General features: G+C 50.5%; 1 protein-coding gene across 3 annotated transcripts in view; it reads right to left on the reverse strand.

The window, feature by feature from the left end:
* Positions 1-20,937, reverse strand: part of KIF9 (kinesin family member 9) — a 691,235-nt gene that overhangs the window by 219,798 nt on the left and 450,500 nt on the right. For all 3 annotated transcript variants that reach the window (XM_078664229.1, XM_078664228.1, XM_078664230.1), the window contains one exon: positions 9,089-9,297. In XM_078664229.1, the coding sequence (XP_078520355.1) occupies positions 9,089-9,297 (209 nt within the window). The remainder of the gene's footprint in view (positions 1-9,088; positions 9,298-20,937) is intronic.

The raw sequence follows: 20,937 nt of genomic DNA on the forward strand, positions 1-20,937 counted from the left end.
GTTGTGCTCTTCGATGAATGTGGCGAGTTGGCTATTGATAGCTTTCTCAATGACTTTCGCTGGGAAATGGAGCAGGGAGATGGGTCTGTAGTTTTTGAGGTTGGCGGGGTCCGCCGAAGGTTTCTTCAGGAGGGGGTTGACCTCGGTGTGTTTCCAATCGTCAGGGAACGTGGTGGTTGCCAGGGAGAGGTTGATGGTGTGGTAGAGCATGGGTGCAATCTTGTCGGCGGCTCTGTTGAAAACGTTGTGGGGGCAGGGGTCCGTGGGGGCCCCGGATTGGATTGACTTCATCGTCTTCAGTGTGTCTTCAGTGGCGAGGGCTGTCCAGTTGTCGATCGTTGACTTCAGGGTGTCAGGGTGGTTAGTGAGGGTTCAGTGTCTTGGTTGCCTTCGTCGAAGTTGTCGTAGATGCTCTTGATTTTGTGGTGGAAAAAGGTGCTGAGTTTGTCGCAGAGGTCTTGTGAGGGAGGGATGTCGCTGGACTCGCTGGTGGGTTGGGCGAACTCCTTGATGATTTTGAAGAGTTCTGTGCTGTTGTGTGCCTGAGTGGAGATTCTGTCTTCAATCGCTTTTTTCCTCGTTTTTCTGATGAGTTGGTGGTGGCCGTTGGTGGCACCTCTGAAGTTCTTGCAGGCTTTTGTGGATTTGGTGTTCCTCCAGGCCTTTTCAAGGCAGTGGCGAATGCGTTTGGACTCTCGAAGTTCGGTGGTAAACCATCTGGCTTTCTTGGCGTGGGTGTTGTTGTTTTTCTTGAGGGGGACTATGGTGTTGGCGCTGTCAGAGATCCATGCAGGGTTCTGGCTGCGGTGTTGGGGTTGTTGTTTTCTGCGATGGTTGGGGGGGAGTTGCTGAGTGATGAGGTCAGCTGGTCGTTTGTGATTCTGGTCCAGTTTCTTCATGGGAGCAGGTGCAGGTGCCTTTGGATGGTGGGTGTTCTGGAGGTGAAGTGGACGCATCACTGGTCAGTCCATGGGAGTTTGGTGGTGTGGCTGAAGGTGATGGAGTTACCTGTTGTGAAGAGGGGGTCGAGGGTGTGTCCTGCTGAGGAAGTGGGTTCTGTCACAATCTGGTGGAGTCCAATGTTGTGGAGGTTATCCAGGAGAGATGTGGTGCTGGGGTCCAGTTGGTTGTCGAGGTGGAAGTTGAGGTCTCTCAGTAGGGTGTAGTTGGTGAAAGCGATGGCATGCGGAGAGATGATGTTCGTGATGGAGTTAGCCAAAAGGCTGCGGGGTCCAGGGGGTTGGTAGATGAGGGTTCCTCTGAGGGTGGTGGTAGGGCTGGCCAGTATCTTGAAGTGAAGGTGTTCCATCAGGTCTGTGGGCTCGTCAGGGAGTGTGCTCAGGCGGAGGTTGGATTTGTGGACGATGGCGATTCCTCCTCCCGGGTGGGTGGGGTGGTCCTTCCTGGAGATCTTGTATCCTTGGGGAATGGCGATGGCGATGTCGGGTCCTGAGGTGGTGTTGGTCCATGTTTCAGTGAAAAACGCTACTTCCGGGGTGGTGCTGTCGAGGAGGCCCCAGTTGTCGGTGGCGTGTTTGTGGAGGGATTGGACATTGAGGAGGATGCATTGCAGGGTCTTCGGTTGGGTTGTGCTCTTGCGGGTGGGTTTTGCCGGGTTCGTGGTCTTGGCGGTGCGTGGGTTTTGCCGGGTTCGTGGTCTTGGCGGTGCTGCAGATGTGCCGGCAGAGGTGGCAGCTCACGGGTCCATGGGTGTCGGCTGGTGATGCTAGCTTGCAGTTGTTGTTGCATCCTGGGTTGAGAGCGTTGAGTGCCGCTGGGTTGTAGCGTTGGCGTTGCGGAGGTCCAGGGCTCCTGGCACTGGTCGCGGTCAGGTCGCGGAGGGGCGGAGATTGGTCGGCCTTTGGCGCACCAGTGGCGCGCCCGCTGTCCGCGTCGACATTAAGTAGGGGTCGGGGAGGGCTGGACAGCTGGGAGGCAGGAGCGGGGAGGGGAGCTGGATTGGGCCGGTCGCATTGGTCGTGCTGGAGGGGAGGGGCCACTGGGCAGCAGCGGCAGGGAAAAACGGGCAGAAAAAGGCAAAAAGAGAGGAAATGAGGCAGAGAAAGGTGCAACAAAAGTGGGGGAAAGACATAGAAGGAGAGTGAGAGGGGAAGATTAAATCAGTGAAAAAAGAGTGAAAACGGGGGAAAGACACAGAGGGGGAGTGAAAGGGGGAGATTAAAAACAGTAAAAAACAAGTGAAAACTGAGAAAAGACACAGACGGGGAGATTGAAATCAGTAAAAAACAAGTGAAAACGGAGGAAAGACACAGAGGGTACTGAAAGGGGAGATTGAAATCAGTTAAAAAAGAGTGAAAACAGGAAAGACACAGAAGGAGAGTAAATGGGGGAGATTGAAATCAGTGAAAAACGAGTGAGAACGGAGGAAAGACACACAGGGAAGTGAAAGGGGGATATTGAAATCAGTAAACAAGAGTGAAAACGGAGGAAAGGCACAGAAGGAGAGTAAAAGGGGGAGATTGAAATCAGTGAAAAACGAGTGAGAATGGAGAAAAAGAGCGGAGTGAGAGAAAGGAGACAGAGGTCCACTGGACCACCAGGGATGAGGCGCAGGTAAAACTTGCGAGTGGAGCCCACATTCACAAAGGTTAATCAGAGGCAGTCCATTTCAAATTTTACTTTCTTTTATTTTCTGACCTCTATCTCAGTACGGTTATACAAGCTGGTAGCCGACACGTGTTTCGTCATATGGACTTTTTCAAGGCAAAAGCGTGCGGGAAATGAAAAGCGAGTCGGGAAAATGAGTAGTAGGAAGTCCTAGAAAGTACTGAACTCCATACGTAATCGCTGACAGAAAATCTCATCATATTTTTATTTTTTCCCTGTGACTTATATTTTCCTTGAGCTCCTTAAACCTTCTCAAGTTCTTGGCATGGCAAGAATGTATAAAACATTTAAAAGGCAATCCGATATCGATGGTCGACCCGAAACAGTTACAGCGTGGCACGATCAGTATGTGGTCTTGATAAGCCTGTACTTCGCCTGCTCGAACCAAAACTATTCCAGCACATCCGACAAGTGAGGACAGCATGAAGGCATTAATGCTCTGCAACCTTTTGCCCCCTTTTGTCTTCTTGCTGTGAAGCATTTAGTTTCTCTTTCACTTTGCAGACCGTTAAAACGTGGTTTTCTTTCCTGCAACCTTTGCTTGTCTGCCCCATGGCTGGACATTTACCTTAATGGGAAAATTAAAACCAACATCAGGAGCATAACTTTTCTTTCTCTGGAGACATCAACTTGCATGCATCTGTAATGTGATTATGCTTAGTTTTCATGATCAATGCTGATTCATTGCACGGTGTTCCTACATCATATCAGTAGCTTATCGATCTGCTCGTTCTGCCCTCACAGTCATTAGCATTTTCTGTAAACTGAGTGTCTCTCTAAACATGCACCTTCTGGAATAGACTGAGAGACAACCATTGATGATTCCGAGGCGCATTGTTTCCTCTTTATTGAAATAAAAAACATACAGAGTTTGATAAGTGCGTCAACTCTCTCAGCAAACTCATACATTGTTTTACCAGCCAGTTGTTGTGCTTGATTGAAGATGTACATTTCATAGTCGACATTCAGCATCGGATTAAACTTGGCTTTCAATGCTTCTTTTATCTTTTGATATGACATTGCATCAGTTTGTGAGACTTTCTTTAGCACTTCTTTCACTTCATCACTGGCAGGATTTTTCGAGTATTTAATGATCTTCTTATCGTCTTCTTCTTCCAGCGCATATATGAAATCATTGAACATTTTGATCCATGGAGCCCACCTGGCACCAATGTTCTGATTCTTCGCTGTGTCAAACGGAGGTGGTGGCTTCCGGAATGTGGCTGCATTGTATTTTGCGCTTCCTTCTGCTGCCATTCGGAATATATTCTGTCCAGGCAGCGTTTGTTGCACAGGATGCCACCTGCAAGTGCTGCAAGCATCGGCCTTGTACCTGAGCCTGGGTAGTCACATCCTATTCAAGGTTGTGAGGCATTTTATTTTTATTTATTTATTTATTTATTTATGGTCTTGTATCGCGCATGAATCAGCCCCGAAGGGGTATCTCCGCGCGTAGCTTGCATGAATTGGGCAGACTGTAGTAAATGAGGTGACAAAGAGAGTGGCCATGTTATTCGTATGAGAACAGGTGAGTTTTTAATTTTTTCCTAAAGGAAAAGAGATTGGAAGTTAGCCTCAACTGAGGTGGAAGAGAATTCCACAACAAGGGGCCTTTATAGGAGGGGGCACGCCCCCCCTGTCTTACTTTGGAGACTTTAGGAACATGCAGCAGCATGGTGTTGCTGGAGCGCAGAGCCCGTCCAGGAGAATATGGAAGAAAAATTTCTTTTAGATATTTGGGGCCGGATCCATATATGCATTTGTGCATAATGCAGCACATTTTGAAGTTTATACGCAGTTGCACTGGAAGCCAATGGAGATGGGAGAGAAGAGGGCGGGAAGGGGTGCGGGGGGGAGCATTCAAGATGAGTCTTGCCGCAGTATTCTGCACCACCTGCAGTCTGCGTAGTTGTTCCTGGTTGGCGGAAATGAGTAGACTATTACAATAGTCCACTCGTCCAAGGATTAGTGCCTGTACCAGCGTTTTCCTATAGATGTTGGGTAGGAAGGGGAAGATACGCCGTAGAAGACCTATTGTACGGAAACATGTTCCTGTAACCTGACTGACGTGATCTTTCATGATCAGAGCTTGGTCTAGGCGTACTCCCAGATTTTTGATGGTGAGTTTGGGCGCTGGGACAGGTCCTAGCTCAAGTGGCCACCAATCTGGCGACCAGAGCAGAGTGGCCCCTCCGAACAACATGACCTCCGTTTTGGACACGTTGCACTGGAGGAAGTTCTGAGCCATCCATCCTGCCACTGCTCTCATGCCATCTTGGAAAGATTTCATGACAGCAGGAGTGATGGTCTGAAAGGGAAATAGCAGCTGAGTGTCGTCAGCGTAGGAGATTGGAGAGAACCCGTAGGATCTTATAATCTCTGCCAAAGGGGCCACATATACGTTAAATAACGTGGGGCTCAAGCATGAGCCCTGTGGCACACCCTTGGTAAGCTTCCTGCAGACAGATTTATGAGAGCCTAGTTTGACCCCTTGTTGTCTGTCTTCAAGAAAGCTTTCAAGCCATGCAAGGGCGGTCCCTTTTACTCCCACTGCCTTCAGACGGTCGAGAAGAATTTCATGCGACACCGTGTCGAAGGCAGCGGACAAATCCAATAGCACCAGAATCACTGAGCTCCCCCTGTCAAGTGACATTCTGATGTTATCTGTCACTGAGAGGAGAGCTGATTCGGTGCTATGGTTAGGCCTGAAACCGGATTGCGAGTGGTCTAGGCTGCCCGCTGCCTCGATGTAACTAGACAGGTGTGCATTAACGTGTTTCTCGGCCATCTTGCTGTAATAAGGCAGAAGGGAGATGGGACGGAGGTTGGAAAGCTCTGTCCACGGGAGTGCCGCATTCTTGCGGATGGGGTTCACCACTGCATTTTTCCACTCAGCTGGTACTTTTCCCTCTTTCAAAGACTGATTTATTACATCCTGAATGTGGGGGGCTAACAAGGTGCGGAGAGAGGTCAGGGTTTTGGCAGGAATGAGGTCATTCGGTGAGCCAGATTTTACTTGGGTCATAATTGTGTGGAGCTCTTCGGTATTGACAGGAGGAAATGTGGTTAAAGTGAAGTTGGTATTGTTATAGGGGGAGGAGGTATTCATGGTATCACTATTTGGTTGGGATGCCAGAATTTTTTCATAGATTGCCTCTATTTTGTTTTCGAAGTATAATGAGACCTCTTCACATAGATTTTGTGAGAAGTCATCTGGGCTTGTGCAGGCCATGGGTTTAGTGAAAGTTTCCAGAATCCTATACAATTCTTTAGGAGAATTGCCTGCTTCTAATAGTTGTTGAGCAATAGTGTTTTTGCGGGCAGCTTTAATATGTTTGTAGTAATTGTTTTGCGCTGCACGGTGTGCCTTTTCGTTCTCCTCAGAGTGTGATTTCCTCCACCTTTTTTCTATCCTCCTGCATTCTTGTTTCTCTTTCCTAAGGGCCTCGGTATACCATTTCTCCTGCTTAGCTACAGGAAGTTGTTTGAATGTTTTCAGGGGAGCAATTTTATCAATGGCTGTAGTAAGAGATTGTTGGAACATAGTTAACTTGTGTTCTACGTCTTCGGTGTCTCTAATCTCGGGTTTTTCCCACACCTTTTGTAACGTCTCCAGTGTGTGTTTATGCCACTGTCTGCGTATAGAGGGGGGTAGTGGTTTCTTGTGGGGACCTGCATTAGCTTTAAAGATTGTGAATTGTAGTAAAAAATGATCTGACCAATTGAGTTGGATGGGTTTATGACACAGTATGTTGTCAAAGTTGGTATATATCAGGTCAATGCAGTGTCCACCTTCATGGGTGGGATCCTGATTTTTTTGTGTCAGACCGATGGTGTTCATGTCGGTAATCAAACTTTTAGCGCCTATGGAGTCAGGTTGGTCAGTATGAATATTAAAATCTCCAAGAAGGAGAAAATCCTCATTGGCCCGTATATGGGGGCCAAGCATCTCTAAGAGAGATGTAGAAAAATTGGGACAAGGAGGGGGTGGTCTGTATATAAGTACGCCTTTACTAGCTTTTCTGTTTGGGAGAATAATTCTGAAAACCATAGTTTCCATTTCTTTGCAACATTGTTTGTCCAAAATGTCTAGTTTGAAGGACTCTTTATAAATTATGGCGATGCCGCCACCTATTTTGTCAGGACGGTCGGAATGATGAAGTTTGTAACCCAAAGGTACTCCCAATGCAATGGCAGATACCGTGTGGGGCTTTAGCCAAGTTTCAGGGATGAAACAGAGATCTGGAGTCAAAGAATGTATTAAATCCCAGATCTCAATTTGATGTTTGGGCATTGAGCGAGCATTAATTAGGATACAGTGCAGATCATGAGGTGACTTGCTAGGTATATGGGATTCAGTGAAAGGCATAGAGGAGTAATGACATCTTTTGCATGAAAACGGTCCTACAAAGCAGGGTCTGCTATCCTCAGAAAAGCACGGAGATGTTTGTTGGTTTACGGTTTTCAGAAAGGTAGCCTCATACCTGATATGGTTATCAGCTCGTGAAGGCGGCATGTTGTAAGTGTCATGCCCCGTCGCCTCGTCCTGTCGCGGACGGGCGCAGACGGGCAGCTCTTTGGCTGGTCTTCGGCTGCAATGAGGCTGCGCGCAATCGCTGCGCGCTTCCGAAGAGGCGATGGCTAAGTAGCCCCCAGTGGACAACTAGAGCGCTAACCGCTCCCGGAAGTGCCTGGCCCTCACCTGTCCGCCCTCCGCACAACGGTAATGAATTACCGAGTCGGACCGAGGCGGGCAGGAAGAGGAATCGGGTCAGCACTCCGGTGAAGTTATAATAGTGATAATGCAGGTATTTAAAAGGGAATTAAACAATTTCGAGCAGCGCTCTCTAGAAAACGTGCGCTGAGTAATTTAAAACACCACAAATCTTAAAATGCGCTGTTAATTAAAATTGCGCTACTAGTCTCTCATTTGACAATTTGACTCCGCATACAGCAAGCTAGCGGTGGGAAGACACTGCCACCGTCTTCCACCGCAGCTGCGCTGTCTGAAGGCTCCGCCTAAGTAGCCCCCAGTGGACAACTAGAGCGCTAACCGCTCCCGGAAGTGCCTGGCCCTCACCTGTCCGCCCTCCGCACAACGGTAATGAATTACCGAGTCGGACCGAGGCGGGCAGGAAGAGGAATCGGGTCAGCACTCCGGTGAAGTTATAATAGTGATAATGCAGGTATTTAAAAGGGAATTAAACAATTTCGAGCAGCGCTCTCTAGAAAACGTGCGCTGAGTAATTTAAAACACCACAAATCTTAAAATGCGCTGTTAATTAAAATTGCGCTACTAGTCTCTCATTTGACAATTTGACTCCGCATACAGCAAGCTAGCGGTGGGAAGACACTGCCACCGTCTTCCACCGCAGCTGCGCTGTCTGAAGGCTCCGCCTAAGTAGCCCCCAGTGGACAACTAGAGCGCTAACCGCTCCCGGAAGTGCCTGGCCCTCACCTGTCCGCCCTCCGCACAACGGTAATGAATTACCGAGTCGGACCGAGGCGGGCAGGAAGAGGAATCGGGTCAGCACTCCGGTGAAGTTATAATAGTGATAATGCAGGTATTTAAAAGGGAATTAAACAATTTCGAGCAGCGCTCTCTAGAAAACGTGCGCTGAGTAATTTAAAACACCACAAATCTTAAAATGCGCTGTTAATTAAAATTGCGCTACTAGTCTCTCATTTGACCATTTGACTCCGCATACAGCAAGCTAGCGCCTATGCCTATATGTAAGTTTCAATTTTCGTACCTGGTTGTCTGCTTTCAGCGTTGGCTTCGTATGAATGATGGCTCTGTGTTATGGCGCGGCGTGGTCTCTCTTCCGGCAGCCTAACTAGCAAGTTTCTGGCGGGTTTCTTGAATGTACTCCTTCGCAGGGCCTACATCATCTTCGATGGCCGAGAATGGGCTGGAGCAGAGCTTTGACTCCACATAAGTCAACTGCAGACTGCTTTGCATAGATTCATGGTGCACAGGGCACACAAGAGCAGTTTGCTGTACTGTTGAAAACTCTCACCGAGAGCAGCCTTGTTTCTTCCGGGCACATACCCCTTACTGGTCACCAGCTGTAGCATCCTCCCCAACCTTGGAGCAAGCAAATGAAATATGCTGCACATGGAGCTCTGCAACATACGCCTTTATTCTTTAACATATAACCACACCCTGATCGCACTGCGTCATAACTTTTATAACCACACCATAATACCTCCCAGCAGATTACGTAAATCCTGTTTAGAGTCCACACAGAACCGCAAGAGTCCTAGCATGCATAATCTCAAAACACAGCTATCTTCTACAGGGGCCTACTACGTTCCCCTCAATTTCCTTATATTAATGCCATTGTTTTACACACTCCTTTCCTCTCACATAACACAAATGGAAATCTAAGCAAGAGTTGAGATAATCTCTGCCCGTCTATGAACAATCAACCATAAAGTATAATCCCTTATGAGTTACCTTGATTCTCCCTTTCTTGGGTCTTGGCTGAAAGAGCTTTTGTGGTGTTGTCAATTCCATACTTAATGATATTGATGGTCTGGGTTACTTCTCTCATTTTTGCTTTTCGGTCGATCAAAATAGCCTTGTTTTCCTTAAATATACGGTTGATTTCACTTCCTCTCTCATTTTTGAACTCTTCAAAAGCTTCCATCTTTGGCGGTGGAGAGCTGCAGCAGAAAAAAACAACATTAGAAAAGGCAGAAGGTCTGAGGTTGTATGAAGCATCTGAAAAATCATATTGTCTTATATAAGAGGGGATTCATTGTAGAATGGGAACTTACAATGTGCATTACAAAGTAGACTTATTTTTATAGATCCAGAGAGTTGGGAGTGCAGCACAAGTGTCTGATTTCTGCAGACAAGGTTATTGGTATTCAACAAAATACTTTTATTTTGTGTATACTAAGGCTGTGGTGGTGTGGTGTGGCATGACATTAATGTGGCATGGCTCAGTGTAAAGGGATAACAAAGTATTAGAAGTGCATTCAAGTGTTAGTTGTTTGCATCCCCTGAGGCACACTGAAGATAATGTTCAGAAAGGTATATAATAAATCTCTTGTGAAAAAAGTTCAGGTTGTCGAATTGATTTATTTTTATCTCATTTATGCTCGTTTCAAAATCATCAATCCATATTCATCAATGTACATATTTATTGCACAAGTGGTTTGTGTGTGCTCCTATGCCCCGGACGAAGGGCCATTGCCCGAAATGCATAGGAGCACACACAAACCACTTGTGCAATAAATATGTACATTGATGAATATGGATTGATGATTTTGAAACGAGCATAAATGAGATAAAAATAAATCAATTCGACAACCTGAACTTTTTTCACAAGAGATTTATTATATACCTTTCTGAACATTATCTTCAGTGTGCCTCAGGGGATGCAAACAACTAACACTTGAATGCACTTCTAATACTTTGTTATCCAAATCCTCACGAGGACAGGAGACGATACCTTGGGAGCACCTACCGACGCATTTTTGCAAAATTAGTATCAACTTCAACATAAACACGCTGTGCACTAGTTCACTCTACTAAGTGATTCAGTGTAAAGGGATACAGCACTCTGTTTCTAGTGATTAAGCTAAGGCCTATGGCTAACTACTACTGCATAATTATTTCAATGGAAGAGTTTTTGTGGGTGGATGGCACTTATCTCTATTACTATGAGGCAATGCTATGGTTGCATAGCAAAAACGTTCTACATATATGGCTTATAGTTGTGGGTCATGGCACAATAACCACATTTCTACAGCTCAGTGCTGAAAATGCATGACACAGCTTCCCTATTTCTACAGTTAATGCCAGTTGGTGAATGGCGGGATATCCATTTCTCTGTGCTAGGCTGTCACAATATTAATATTTCTGATGGAGACTTCTAACCAGAGATTCATCACCTTAGAGCATTCCCCACATATCAGACTGGATCAGGGAAATCTTAAGAGGTATCTATCTACACACATTTGCGGTGCCCATATATGCACCACCGTGGCACGCGGTCATCAATTCCTTTTGTTCCGAGCCAGCAGCGTGGATCCGGAGAGCTACAATGGCAAACTTTTTCAACAGTTTTTCAGCATTCGCACCCAGTGTGCTAGAGACATGTCCACTGCAGAACCTACAGGGTTTAGAGCTTGCGGGTAATGTCATAGAGCCCCACTTTTTCTGTCTCCGGTGCCTGGGGTCGGTTCATGACCCAAAGGCCTACATCAATTGCAAGTCGATGTACACCAAAGCGATTCATTAGTGGGCGATAAAGCTTCTGGCAGCACGGCAGAAGAGGTCTCTGTGACTTTCCTGAGGAAGAACTCAGGCCTCTCTAGGAGTGGATCCTGCTCCAAGACCTCTTCCTCCAAGTCAGGTAAGTCCAAGAAAGCACAAGAAGCTGAAGCATTCTTCGACTTCCCCATCCAAACCTTGTGCATCTATGCCCCCATCCTGCACTCCACCTGCAGATCCGGTGTAAGGACCCGATCCACACTACCCAATGTTCCCCATAGCAATGCCCTCCTAGCTGAAAGAATTTTATGATGCCATGCATGCTTTCTTCGGGCAACCGACTCCCTCTGGTGTGCTTTTGGGCCCCACAGAGCAGAGGGTTGCACCAGCTGGTTTACCGCCAGTGAGTTCACTTCTGATGCATCCCAACCCTCTGGATCCGGGCCCAGATCTTGCTTGGTGCTGCCTTGGGTGTCTGTACCCACACTGGCCACAGTCCCTCCAGTGCTGACCTTCATGACACTGGTGCTGCTGGAGGATGAAACCATACCCATCTCCGACTTTGAGTCAGCACTGTGCTTAATGTAGATACCGGTGACGTCCACACCATACCAGCACTTGGACTTGCTGCCTTTAGACAGGCCCTTTATCGCCGAAGGGGGCATTGAGAAAGAGGGTTATGGTCCATTTGAGGAGGACCCTGATCAGGAAGACAACGGGCACGTGGAGCTGGGTGACACCAGCGACTTGGCCACCTCCCTGGATTCTGGCATGCTTTACACACCTGGCTCTGTTTTGGAGGAAGGTGCATCCTCTGCAATACTGATGAGCAGGGAAGCGGAGGTCCTTGAACACAGCTGCCAGTGGTCGAGGTCACGAGCAATGTCTTGATTGAGGTGCTTTACCCAGGGGCAACCTCTGACGAACATTTGCTTACCTTCAATGAGACCCTCACCCATATATTCCTGGGGGCCTAGGCTAAACCTTGCATGGGGGCTCCCATGCACTGCATGTTCACCTGTCACCACGTCCTGCCCCTGGAGATCCAGACTTACTCGCCAGCAACCGTCCCTGGCAAGCCTGGTAATGCAAACCACCATAGCCAAAGTTAACCCTAAAATGTTCCATTCCAGCACCCCACCCACCAGACAGGGAATCCAAGAGGCAGGATATTGTTAGGAAGAGAACTTTCTCTTCTGCCGACTTGGCCTTGTATTTGGTGAACACTGCATGTCTCTTGGACCAATACTCCCATGCTCTATGAGACTCGGCTGGGCAGCTGCTCCCCATGTTGCCTGTAGAGGGCCGTGCCAGCCTCAACCAAGCCTTGGTTAGGGGGTCGGGACGCAGCAAAGTTCGCCATCAAGTGAGGACTGGACACCACAGACTCCCTAGGCAGGGCCATGACTTCTAGGATGGCACTCTGTCACCTTGCCTGGTTGTGGTCCAATGGATTTATGGGGATATTTATGAGTCCCTCATTTACATGCCATTCGATGGCTCTAGCTTGTTCAGTGACAAATCTCATATGGTGCATGAGGGGTTTCAGGGAAGTCGAGGTCTCTGGGCCACTCTCTGTCTTCCAGTTTACAACTGCAGTGCTTTCTTCCCTTCTGTCCCCATGCTCAGGGCACCCATTTTTTGTTTGAATATGTTTATTTGCATTTTGTCATAGTACATCAGTACCCATATACATACAGAAATAATAAATGGCACTGTAACGTGAGGCATTGTGCACAGGCCGTTGCGGGCATCCACTCTCGTGCGGAAACATGGCAACAAGGAATAAGAGCAAAGAAGAAGTGCACAAGTAAACAGCGTGACAGATTCTCAGCACATCGTTCAGTAATGTTAGTGCTCCGCTACGGAGAAAAGCAACATCTGCAGTGAGATTGCATATCTTAGATTCGTTCAGTTCGGTGCATAGGTTATGCTATGACTGGAAAACTAAAGGAGTTAGTCACAAAGACAGTGTATCACATATCCAAAGCTGTTTCTTGAAAACAATCAAAGTTAAAGAACAATCCAAAATATACAGAAAACAAGGGGTTTGGTGATGGCTAACAGTAATCGTGTGTGTGTGTGTGAAGACATCGATGTGGACAGAGAGCAGGTCCATAGCGCTCCGTGGCAGTGGCGTGGCGTACGTCACAGGGTCCATCGCACGTGCGGTAGAGCGCGGGGGGGTTCCCATAAAGAAAAGAAAGGGGGGGCGCACAGGGAGGGAGGGGAGAGGGGGAGAGGAGAGAGCGGCAGTAGAAGTGGAAGGGGATAGAGAAGCGGAGATATTTACACAATGTTATGCTGCAAGCACACTCGATGGTAGGTCGTCAGGACGGCATCCCAATCCAGCGCTATGGGGTACTTCCTGAGCCCCACCGTCTCCTCCCTATGCAGCGCCACACTCTCCGCTCTTGCCCAATTGTCCAGAGAGTTACGCCACTGTATCGCTCGGGGAGGTACACCATGCTTCCAACGCCTCGTAATGAGTCGTTTCGCTGTGATAAGTCCCAGGTCCCAGAATCTCGCCTGAACCTTCGTCTGCTTAGTTCTTTTGAATAAACCTAACAGGCAGGCTTCCCAAGTGTTCGGTAAGGTACCCCCTGTCGTGTTTGCCAATACAGTTGATACTGCAGTCCAGTAGGGCTGCAGCGAAGAGCACGTCCAAAGGACATGTAGGAACTGCGCGTCTACTAGCCCGCATCTGGGACATGCTGTTGTGGTGAGCCAAAAGTATCGGTTGATTTTGTCCGGAGACAGATACGCACGATGTACAATATAATACTGTATAATCTTAAAGCGCGCATTGCGTGGCACATTCAAAGCTCCAGCCAGTATCAGTGTCCACTCCCTGTCCGTCCAGTCCCGATCCCTGTCAGCCGTCCATTTGTCTCGCAGGCGCTGGGGGGAGAACTGTGTATGTATGTGTAGTGCTTGAGCAAGCCAATGTATTAGGTGACTACCATTCCCCATCACATGTAGGTATTGAATGAGGAGGTGTGCAGGTGGTTCCTCTGTCAACGGACCCCAGGCCCCCGTTAGTGTGTGCAAAAGCTGTGCATGGGTCAGGAACTGTCCGGCTGGCAGTCCCGAAGTTTCCGCCAAAGTCGCAAAAGGAAGCAATGTACCCTCCGCAAATAGGTCGCCCAAACTGTCCAAATCGGCCGCCCCCCAGCAGTACAGTACAGGTGTCGGGAGTGTTCCGGTACCCCAGGGCGTACCCAGCAGTGGGAGATTGGGTGCATACGGTTTAGCCGTTGCGGTGAGTCTCAAACTTCTCAGGTAACACCTCTTTGCTACCGCAAGGTGTAACTGACTCGGAATTCGGGTCTTGGCTAAAGGGTGAAACAGTGCATGTATCTGCGGAACCGACATGATGGACTCCGCCGTGGCGGTATCACCCAGATGTCTCCCACTCAGCCAGTAGGCGACCCATTGCAACTGCGCAGCCAGGTAATAAAGCTCGTGATTGGGAACCGCCTGCCCACCACTCTCCGTTGCAGCGTGAAGGGTTTTCAAGGCCACTCTGGGACGCCCCTTGTTCCAGATCAATCGCCTGGTTAGAGAGTCCAGTTCGTGACAGGTGTGGGCCGGGACATATAACGGCAGATTTGCATAGTAGTACAGCAACCTGGGCAGAACGATCGCCTTGGCCAGGGCAATGCGGCTGGGGACATTCAGCGGAAGAGTATTCCAAAAGGATACTTGGGCCGTGAGCGATGATATCGCTCTCGTAAGATTGCCATCCAATAGATCGGCAGGGTCTCGGTAAACATGAATACCCAGGTAACGAAAGGTTGTCGGATACCAACGAAGTCGTTCGCCCATCACCGTGATCTCACACTCAGGGGTATTTGCAGCAAAAGAGTATACCCCCGACTTTGCCCAATTAACATGCAACCCCGACATTTCGCCAAAATTGCAGAATATGTCCGTGAGCAAGCGCGGGAAGCAGGTTAAATCCTTGATATAGATCAATAAATCATCAGCATACAGAGATACCGAGTGTATCCCGTCTAACAACGGAATACCCCAATCCTCACCAGAAGCGCGCAGTTGTGCCGCTAGAGGCTCCATTATGAGAGCAAATATTAGGGGAGAGAGGGGACACCCTTGTCTCGTGCCTCTGCGAACACGGATCGGGTTCGAGAAAAGCCTGCCCATCCGTACACGCACCACGGGGACGGAGTAAAGGAGTTCCACCATTCGAAGGTAGGGTGCGCCCAGACCAAATTTTTCCAACACTAGCGCCAAGTAGGGCCACTCCACCGAGTCAAACGCCTTCTCTAGGTCAAGTACAATACACCCCGAAAGGGTCCACTAGGATACCGACAAACTCTGCACACAAAACAGTCGCCGTATATTGTGCGAAGCGCTGCGGGCGGGGACAAATCCATTATTCTGGTCCGCATGTACCAGGGCAGGGACCAGAGGTGTCCGGTAGCAGGAGACGCTAGGTGCAAAACGGGTGGCAGGCGTTGCATGCAGTGTGCCATTGTCGCTTCCCCCCCCCTCCCGAGACCCATGGGGAGTGGATCTTGTGCATTACAAACAGTACAGGGACCTCAAATTGAAGGTTTCCCATCACTTTTGTTTGGTTTTTGCACTTTATTTTACACACTTGTTTTTAACTTTCACGTCCTCTGGTAAGGGTGGGCCTTAGCGCGCCCATACCGCCGAGGTACACCTCCTGACGGTCCTGATGAAAGCCCAGTAAATGACACATGGACAGGCAGAAACATGTTGACCCCACTTTAAGTGGAAACAACCGAGTCATTAACTGGTAAGTTTCCCACACATATTTTACTTATGTCAAACTGACCATTGAATAAAAATGTTTCCGTATGGTACAGTTTCTGACATTTTTAATTCACATTTCTTTTTGACACTTTTGCCACAAAGAACCTGCTCCGCAGTAATCTGGCGTTGTAGCACACCAGGGAGGCATTCGGCTTCTCCTGGTGGGCCCGATTATGAAGCATGTCACCACCCAGGGTGGTGAGTGAGGGCTTCCTAAAAAAACCCCCGCTGATTTCCACTGTGACTTCTTCAGGGAGATTTCTTCTCTGTGTCTAGTGCTTACACACTTCTCTCACGACACTCTTTTGTTGTTTTACAAGGGACCAAAGGTGCCAACCTTTGGGCCAGCGCAGATGCTATGATCTTATAGTCTGTATTGAGAAGGGCAAGAGGTCTGTATGAACCCATGCTCAGCGCATCTCTGCCCGGCTTCAAGAGGGAAACCACATTGGCCTCATTCAGAGACAAGGGGAGAGCAGCATCGTGTATCACTGCTGCGTACACCCGAAGCAGCTCAGGGATGAGAATGGCAGAGTAAGCCTTATAAAACTCCGCCGGCAGGCCGTCTGGGCCCGGGGCCTTGCCATTTGAGAGAGAGAATATAAATGTAAATGTAAATGTACAGGAATTTATATAGCGCAAATCACCAAGCGGTTTCTAAGCGCTTGCTTAGGGAACCCGTCCTGGTATTCCCCTGTGAGATATCCCCAGCAGGGTATCCGCAAGGTGAAAGCCAGGCATCCCGCCGCGAGGGGCCGTTGTGGAGATTAAGCAAGCTATTGCCCAGAGTCGCAGAGTGTGAACCCGTGAATCGAGTAGGCACCGGAGCGAGAATTGTCGAGTCCATGGACATTTTAGGACTCAAGACCCCGCCGAGCCGGGAATTGAACCCTGGTCCCGGGCTGACCTCTGCTTCCAGGTCTGCCTCCTCTAACCAGTGAGCCACACTTCTCAATATAACATCTCGGATTTCTTCCGCCGTGAATGGGGCGCCCAGTTCCTCACTCTGCGCATTAGTGATCGTTGGCAGCGGGAGATCCAATAAGTATTCAGTGATATCCTCTGTGGTGGCCCTCAATCGAGAGCAGTACAGGCTCCCGTAATGATTCGTGAATGACTCATGTATAGCCCTCTGGGTGTAAACCACAGCCCCGTGTGTGGTACGGATCGACATCACAGGTAATGTTTGGGTGTCTCTCCGTGTCAGCCAAGTTAACAGTTTGCCCGATTTGTCCCCAGCTTGGTGCGTACGCGCCGAGTGCGCTGCATAATTCAAGTTCTTTAATCTATCAAGAATCTGGGCATGCCTCCCACGAGCGCTCAGCAACCGCGCATCGTCCCCCTCCACCGCCTCCCGCTCGCCCGCCAACAGTTCCGCCTCCGTCTGCGTCAGCTCCCTATCTACCTGACGCCGCAGTCCCGCCCGTGCCCCCAGACAATGGCCCCTCGCGACCACTTTAAATGCGTCCCACTCAACCTGTGGGGTAGTCGCAGTGTCAGTGTTCTCTTCAAAATACTGCAAGATACGGGCCGATAGCAATTCCCGGAATGGGGCGTCCAATAAAACGTCTGGCTGGAGCCGCCACGTAGGAATCGGGGGGGGGTGGGCGTTCCCAGGCGAAGTCACGCATGTGTGGGTTGTGATCTGAGTGGGTGCGTCCCAGGTAACAGGAGTCAGTGACTAAGGGCAGAAGGTCGCTAGTCAGCATAAATCTATCGAGTCTAACATGTAACGTGTGAGCGCCCGAGTAGTATGAATATACCCTTGTGTTGGGGTTACGGCTACGCCAGGCATCAACGAGATCCCACTGCATCGCCCAGTCAGCGAAGGCCCTCGATGTACCGTGTAGCGTCGCATTCGCCAAAGGGGGAGAGATCTATCTAGTGTGACATCAAGAACACAATTGCAATCACCCCCTAGCAAAAGCGGCACGCCTGGCCACGCCGCTATCGCCGTCGACAATTGTGCGAGGAAACGCCCCTGGTCGATGTTGGGAGCGTAAACAGAGGCTATGACTATGTGTTGGCCATCTAGTCGGCCCAGGAGCAGCGTGTACCTGCCATCGCCATCAATGCTGCTGTGTGCAACGCTGAAGGGGACCCCTGGGCGAATCCAAATCAGAGTCCCACGCGCGTATGCAGAGTAGCCTGTAGCATATACCTGCCCCCTCCACCGACGGCGCAGAGTATGTACCTCTGCATCCGTCAGATGTGTCTCTCAAAAGGAAGGGAAATAAACACCAGACCCAGAACTAAGGGACTCAGAACCATAATGCCAAAAGGTTGACTGCGGAACATGCTGTCGTCCAAACACTCTAAAGAGCACTAACTGTCCGTATGTTCTAGAGGGGGGGGGGTTCACTGAGCTCGTGAACTGAATGTACAATCAAGTCATGCAGGTACGGCGAGGGAGTGCTACCCCCACCACAGGCATCCGTCGTCTCACAGCCCTGTTTCAAAGGGAATACGCGGCATCTGGTATAGACAGAGCGGCTGATGCTCCGTAGCCACATCGGACAGTTTGTGGGCAAGAACTTACTGCCGGGGGGGTGCCACCCCTGTGCCTCTCGTGGGGACTCACCAGTAACATGGCCATCCGCCGCGAGGCGCCAACACCCGCCCCAGCATGCAGCTTCAGGGTCCTCAAGTCCGGACCTCTCCGCAGGACCTGCAGAACCTCAGACGCACCTCCTCCGGCCAGCAGTGGCACAGGTGTGTAGGGGCCACAGGCGGGCGCTGCATGTGTTCCACCAACGGTCGGTGAGGTCAGGTCAAAGTCAATGAAGCAAATCAGCCGTCTGTGGCGTGACATCCGGGAGTTCAGTTGATGCCTGAGAGTCTGGCAATCCATATAGATACTCATCGTCGCTCACCAGGTTTTCAGAGGTTGTGGAGAAGCGTGGCTCAGTGGTTAGAGGCGGCAGACCCGGAAGCTGAGATCGGCTGTGGACCAGGGTTCGATTCCCCGCCTCGGCGGGTCTCGGGCTCAAAAATTCCACGGACTCGAAAATTCTCGCTCCGGTGCCTACTCAACTCACGGGGTCACACTCTGCGACTCTGGGCAATAGCTTGCTTAATCTCCACTACGGTCCCTCGCGGCGGGATGCCTGGCTTTCACCTTTGTGGATACCCTGCCGGGGTATCTCACAGGGGAATACCAGGACGGGTTCCCTAAGCAAGCGCCTTGATGCCTTCGGGTGATACGTGCGCTATATAAGTCGCAATACATTTACATTTACATTTACATTCAGGGCTAGCCTCTGGGGCTAGGATTTCCATCTGCGAGCCGCTAATCTCCGCCACTCTACGGATAGCCTATTGCTGCTCTTCATGGCGATGTTCGGGGGTTGGGCCTACAAGTGCCTCAGGGTGTACCGAGCTTGCCGCCGAATGTCTCCTGCGTCGACGACGCCGAGCTCCTTCGCCACGGCGTGGTCTCGGGGGCAGACCACCTGGTTCTGGGACAACGCCCGAGTCAAGCCAGGACTCAGCAGCCTCCGGAGTGTTGAAAAAGTGAGTTTTGTCTTGAGATACGACTCGCAGGCGAGCAGGGAACAGCAGTGAATACTTGAGTGCCAGGCGGCGAAGTCGTTGTTTGACCCCCAGAAAGGAGTGTCTCTGCCGCTGCACCTGTATTGTGTAGTCCGGGAAGAACATGATCGTTGCATTATCAATCCTGACCTCCGACAACTTTCTGACCTCTCGCAGGATAGTGTCACGGTCACGGTAGTTCAATATGCGAATAAGCATGGGTCTGGGGTTGGAGCCCTCAGGGGGAGGTTTAGCTGGAACGCGATGGGCGCGCTCCACCACAAAATGCTGTGAGAGGGTGCCATCCGGGAGAATGTCTCTGAGCCACTGTTCCACGTGTTCCGGCGCCTCTCTTGGATCCCAGTGCTCCGGCAGGCCCACGATGCGAATGTTGTTTCGTCTCGCTCGTCCTTCCGCATCCTCCGCGCGATCTTCCAGGAACTCTACCCTGTTAAGGAGATCTTGGACATGTTTATCCATCTGTGAGATTTTGGGAGATAGCTCCGTCACCGCGGATTCCAGGGTCGACGTCCTCTCAGAAAGTTTTTTGTGGTCGGCTCGGAGGTGCGTCATATCTATGGCCACGCTATCAATTTTAGTCTCCAAGGAGGCGCGGGTTAGCTGCATCGATTCCTCAAGCCTTTCCATGGCGGCCAACATCGTGTCGAGCTTGGAGGCTGTCTAGTCCATTTCTGCCTGTTTTGCCATTTTCCCCTTCACCGACGTGTTGCTTGTGACGGCCCTCGTTTTAGGTCCCCCCGACATGGGCGACGACAGCATAATCAGCCAGAGGTGTAGGGCAAAGACAATCACTATGGCACCCCAAAGAGGAGACCCGGTAACAGGGCAGGGTGGGTCAGCCCAATGCAGCGCAGTCAGGATTGTCTGCAGATCTCTGTAGTCCCCACTCACGGCGTGGGCCTGTCACCAGTTGTCCCAGACGTACCGCAGCTACACCCGCGTGTAAATGTCTCTTTAGCAGGAGCACAGAAAAGGGCGCAGCTCAGGTGTGCAAGTGATCCTGGCGAGGCAGCATAACCGCGCGGCCGCCAACACAGTCACAAGGTGGTATGAGGGGTAAGGAAGCACAGGGCCACCAGGTAGGACCGAGGTAATTGTCCAAGTCTGGAGTGGGTGGCCGCTGTCAGGGGCGCCCACGCAACAACTGGAAGGGCAGTCCGCCAAGGGAATCCCAGTGGGGGCTCCCCGAAGATAACCCTCACCGAGGCGTCTCTACTCACAGGGACTCAACTCCAGGTCCTGTCTCCCGACAGGCAGCAGAGGGGGGGGGAGTCTTCCCCCCGGCGCCGCTCACCGCTCCCCACGTCGTGCACAGCCAGTCCCTCGGCGGTCCGGAGTACCTCCGCAGCACAGCAGTCAGCGTCCCGCCATCGACGGGAGTGGCCCCTCGCAGGACATGAAGCACAGCGTCACTGCTGCAAATGGTCCACAGCGCTCCTCCGCACCGCGAGACCAGGTAGGTAGGCCGTCACTCCGCTCTCAGTTAGGCCCAAGGGGCCGCCAGGAGGGGCCCCGGACAGGGGTGTCGCAGTCAGGGCTCGGGGGCGCGGAGGAAGGCAGCAAGCCGGGTCAGTACTCCCCCAGGCCAACCACCGCAACCGGTCTCAAATCAGCCGTCTAGGAAGGGTCTCTGCAGCATCCAAAGTAAAGCCAGCCCCTACCGGCAAAGGAGACGCACCACAGGGCACCCCGGGGAGATCCTCCGGCCCACCACCTCACCGGGCCTCGCA

The sequence above is a fragment of the Lissotriton helveticus genome, chromosome 10 (assembly GCF_964261635.1).
Source record: "Lissotriton helveticus chromosome 10, aLisHel1.1, whole genome shotgun sequence".
NCBI classification, from domain to species: domain Eukaryota; kingdom Metazoa; phylum Chordata; class Amphibia; order Caudata; family Salamandridae; genus Lissotriton; species Lissotriton helveticus.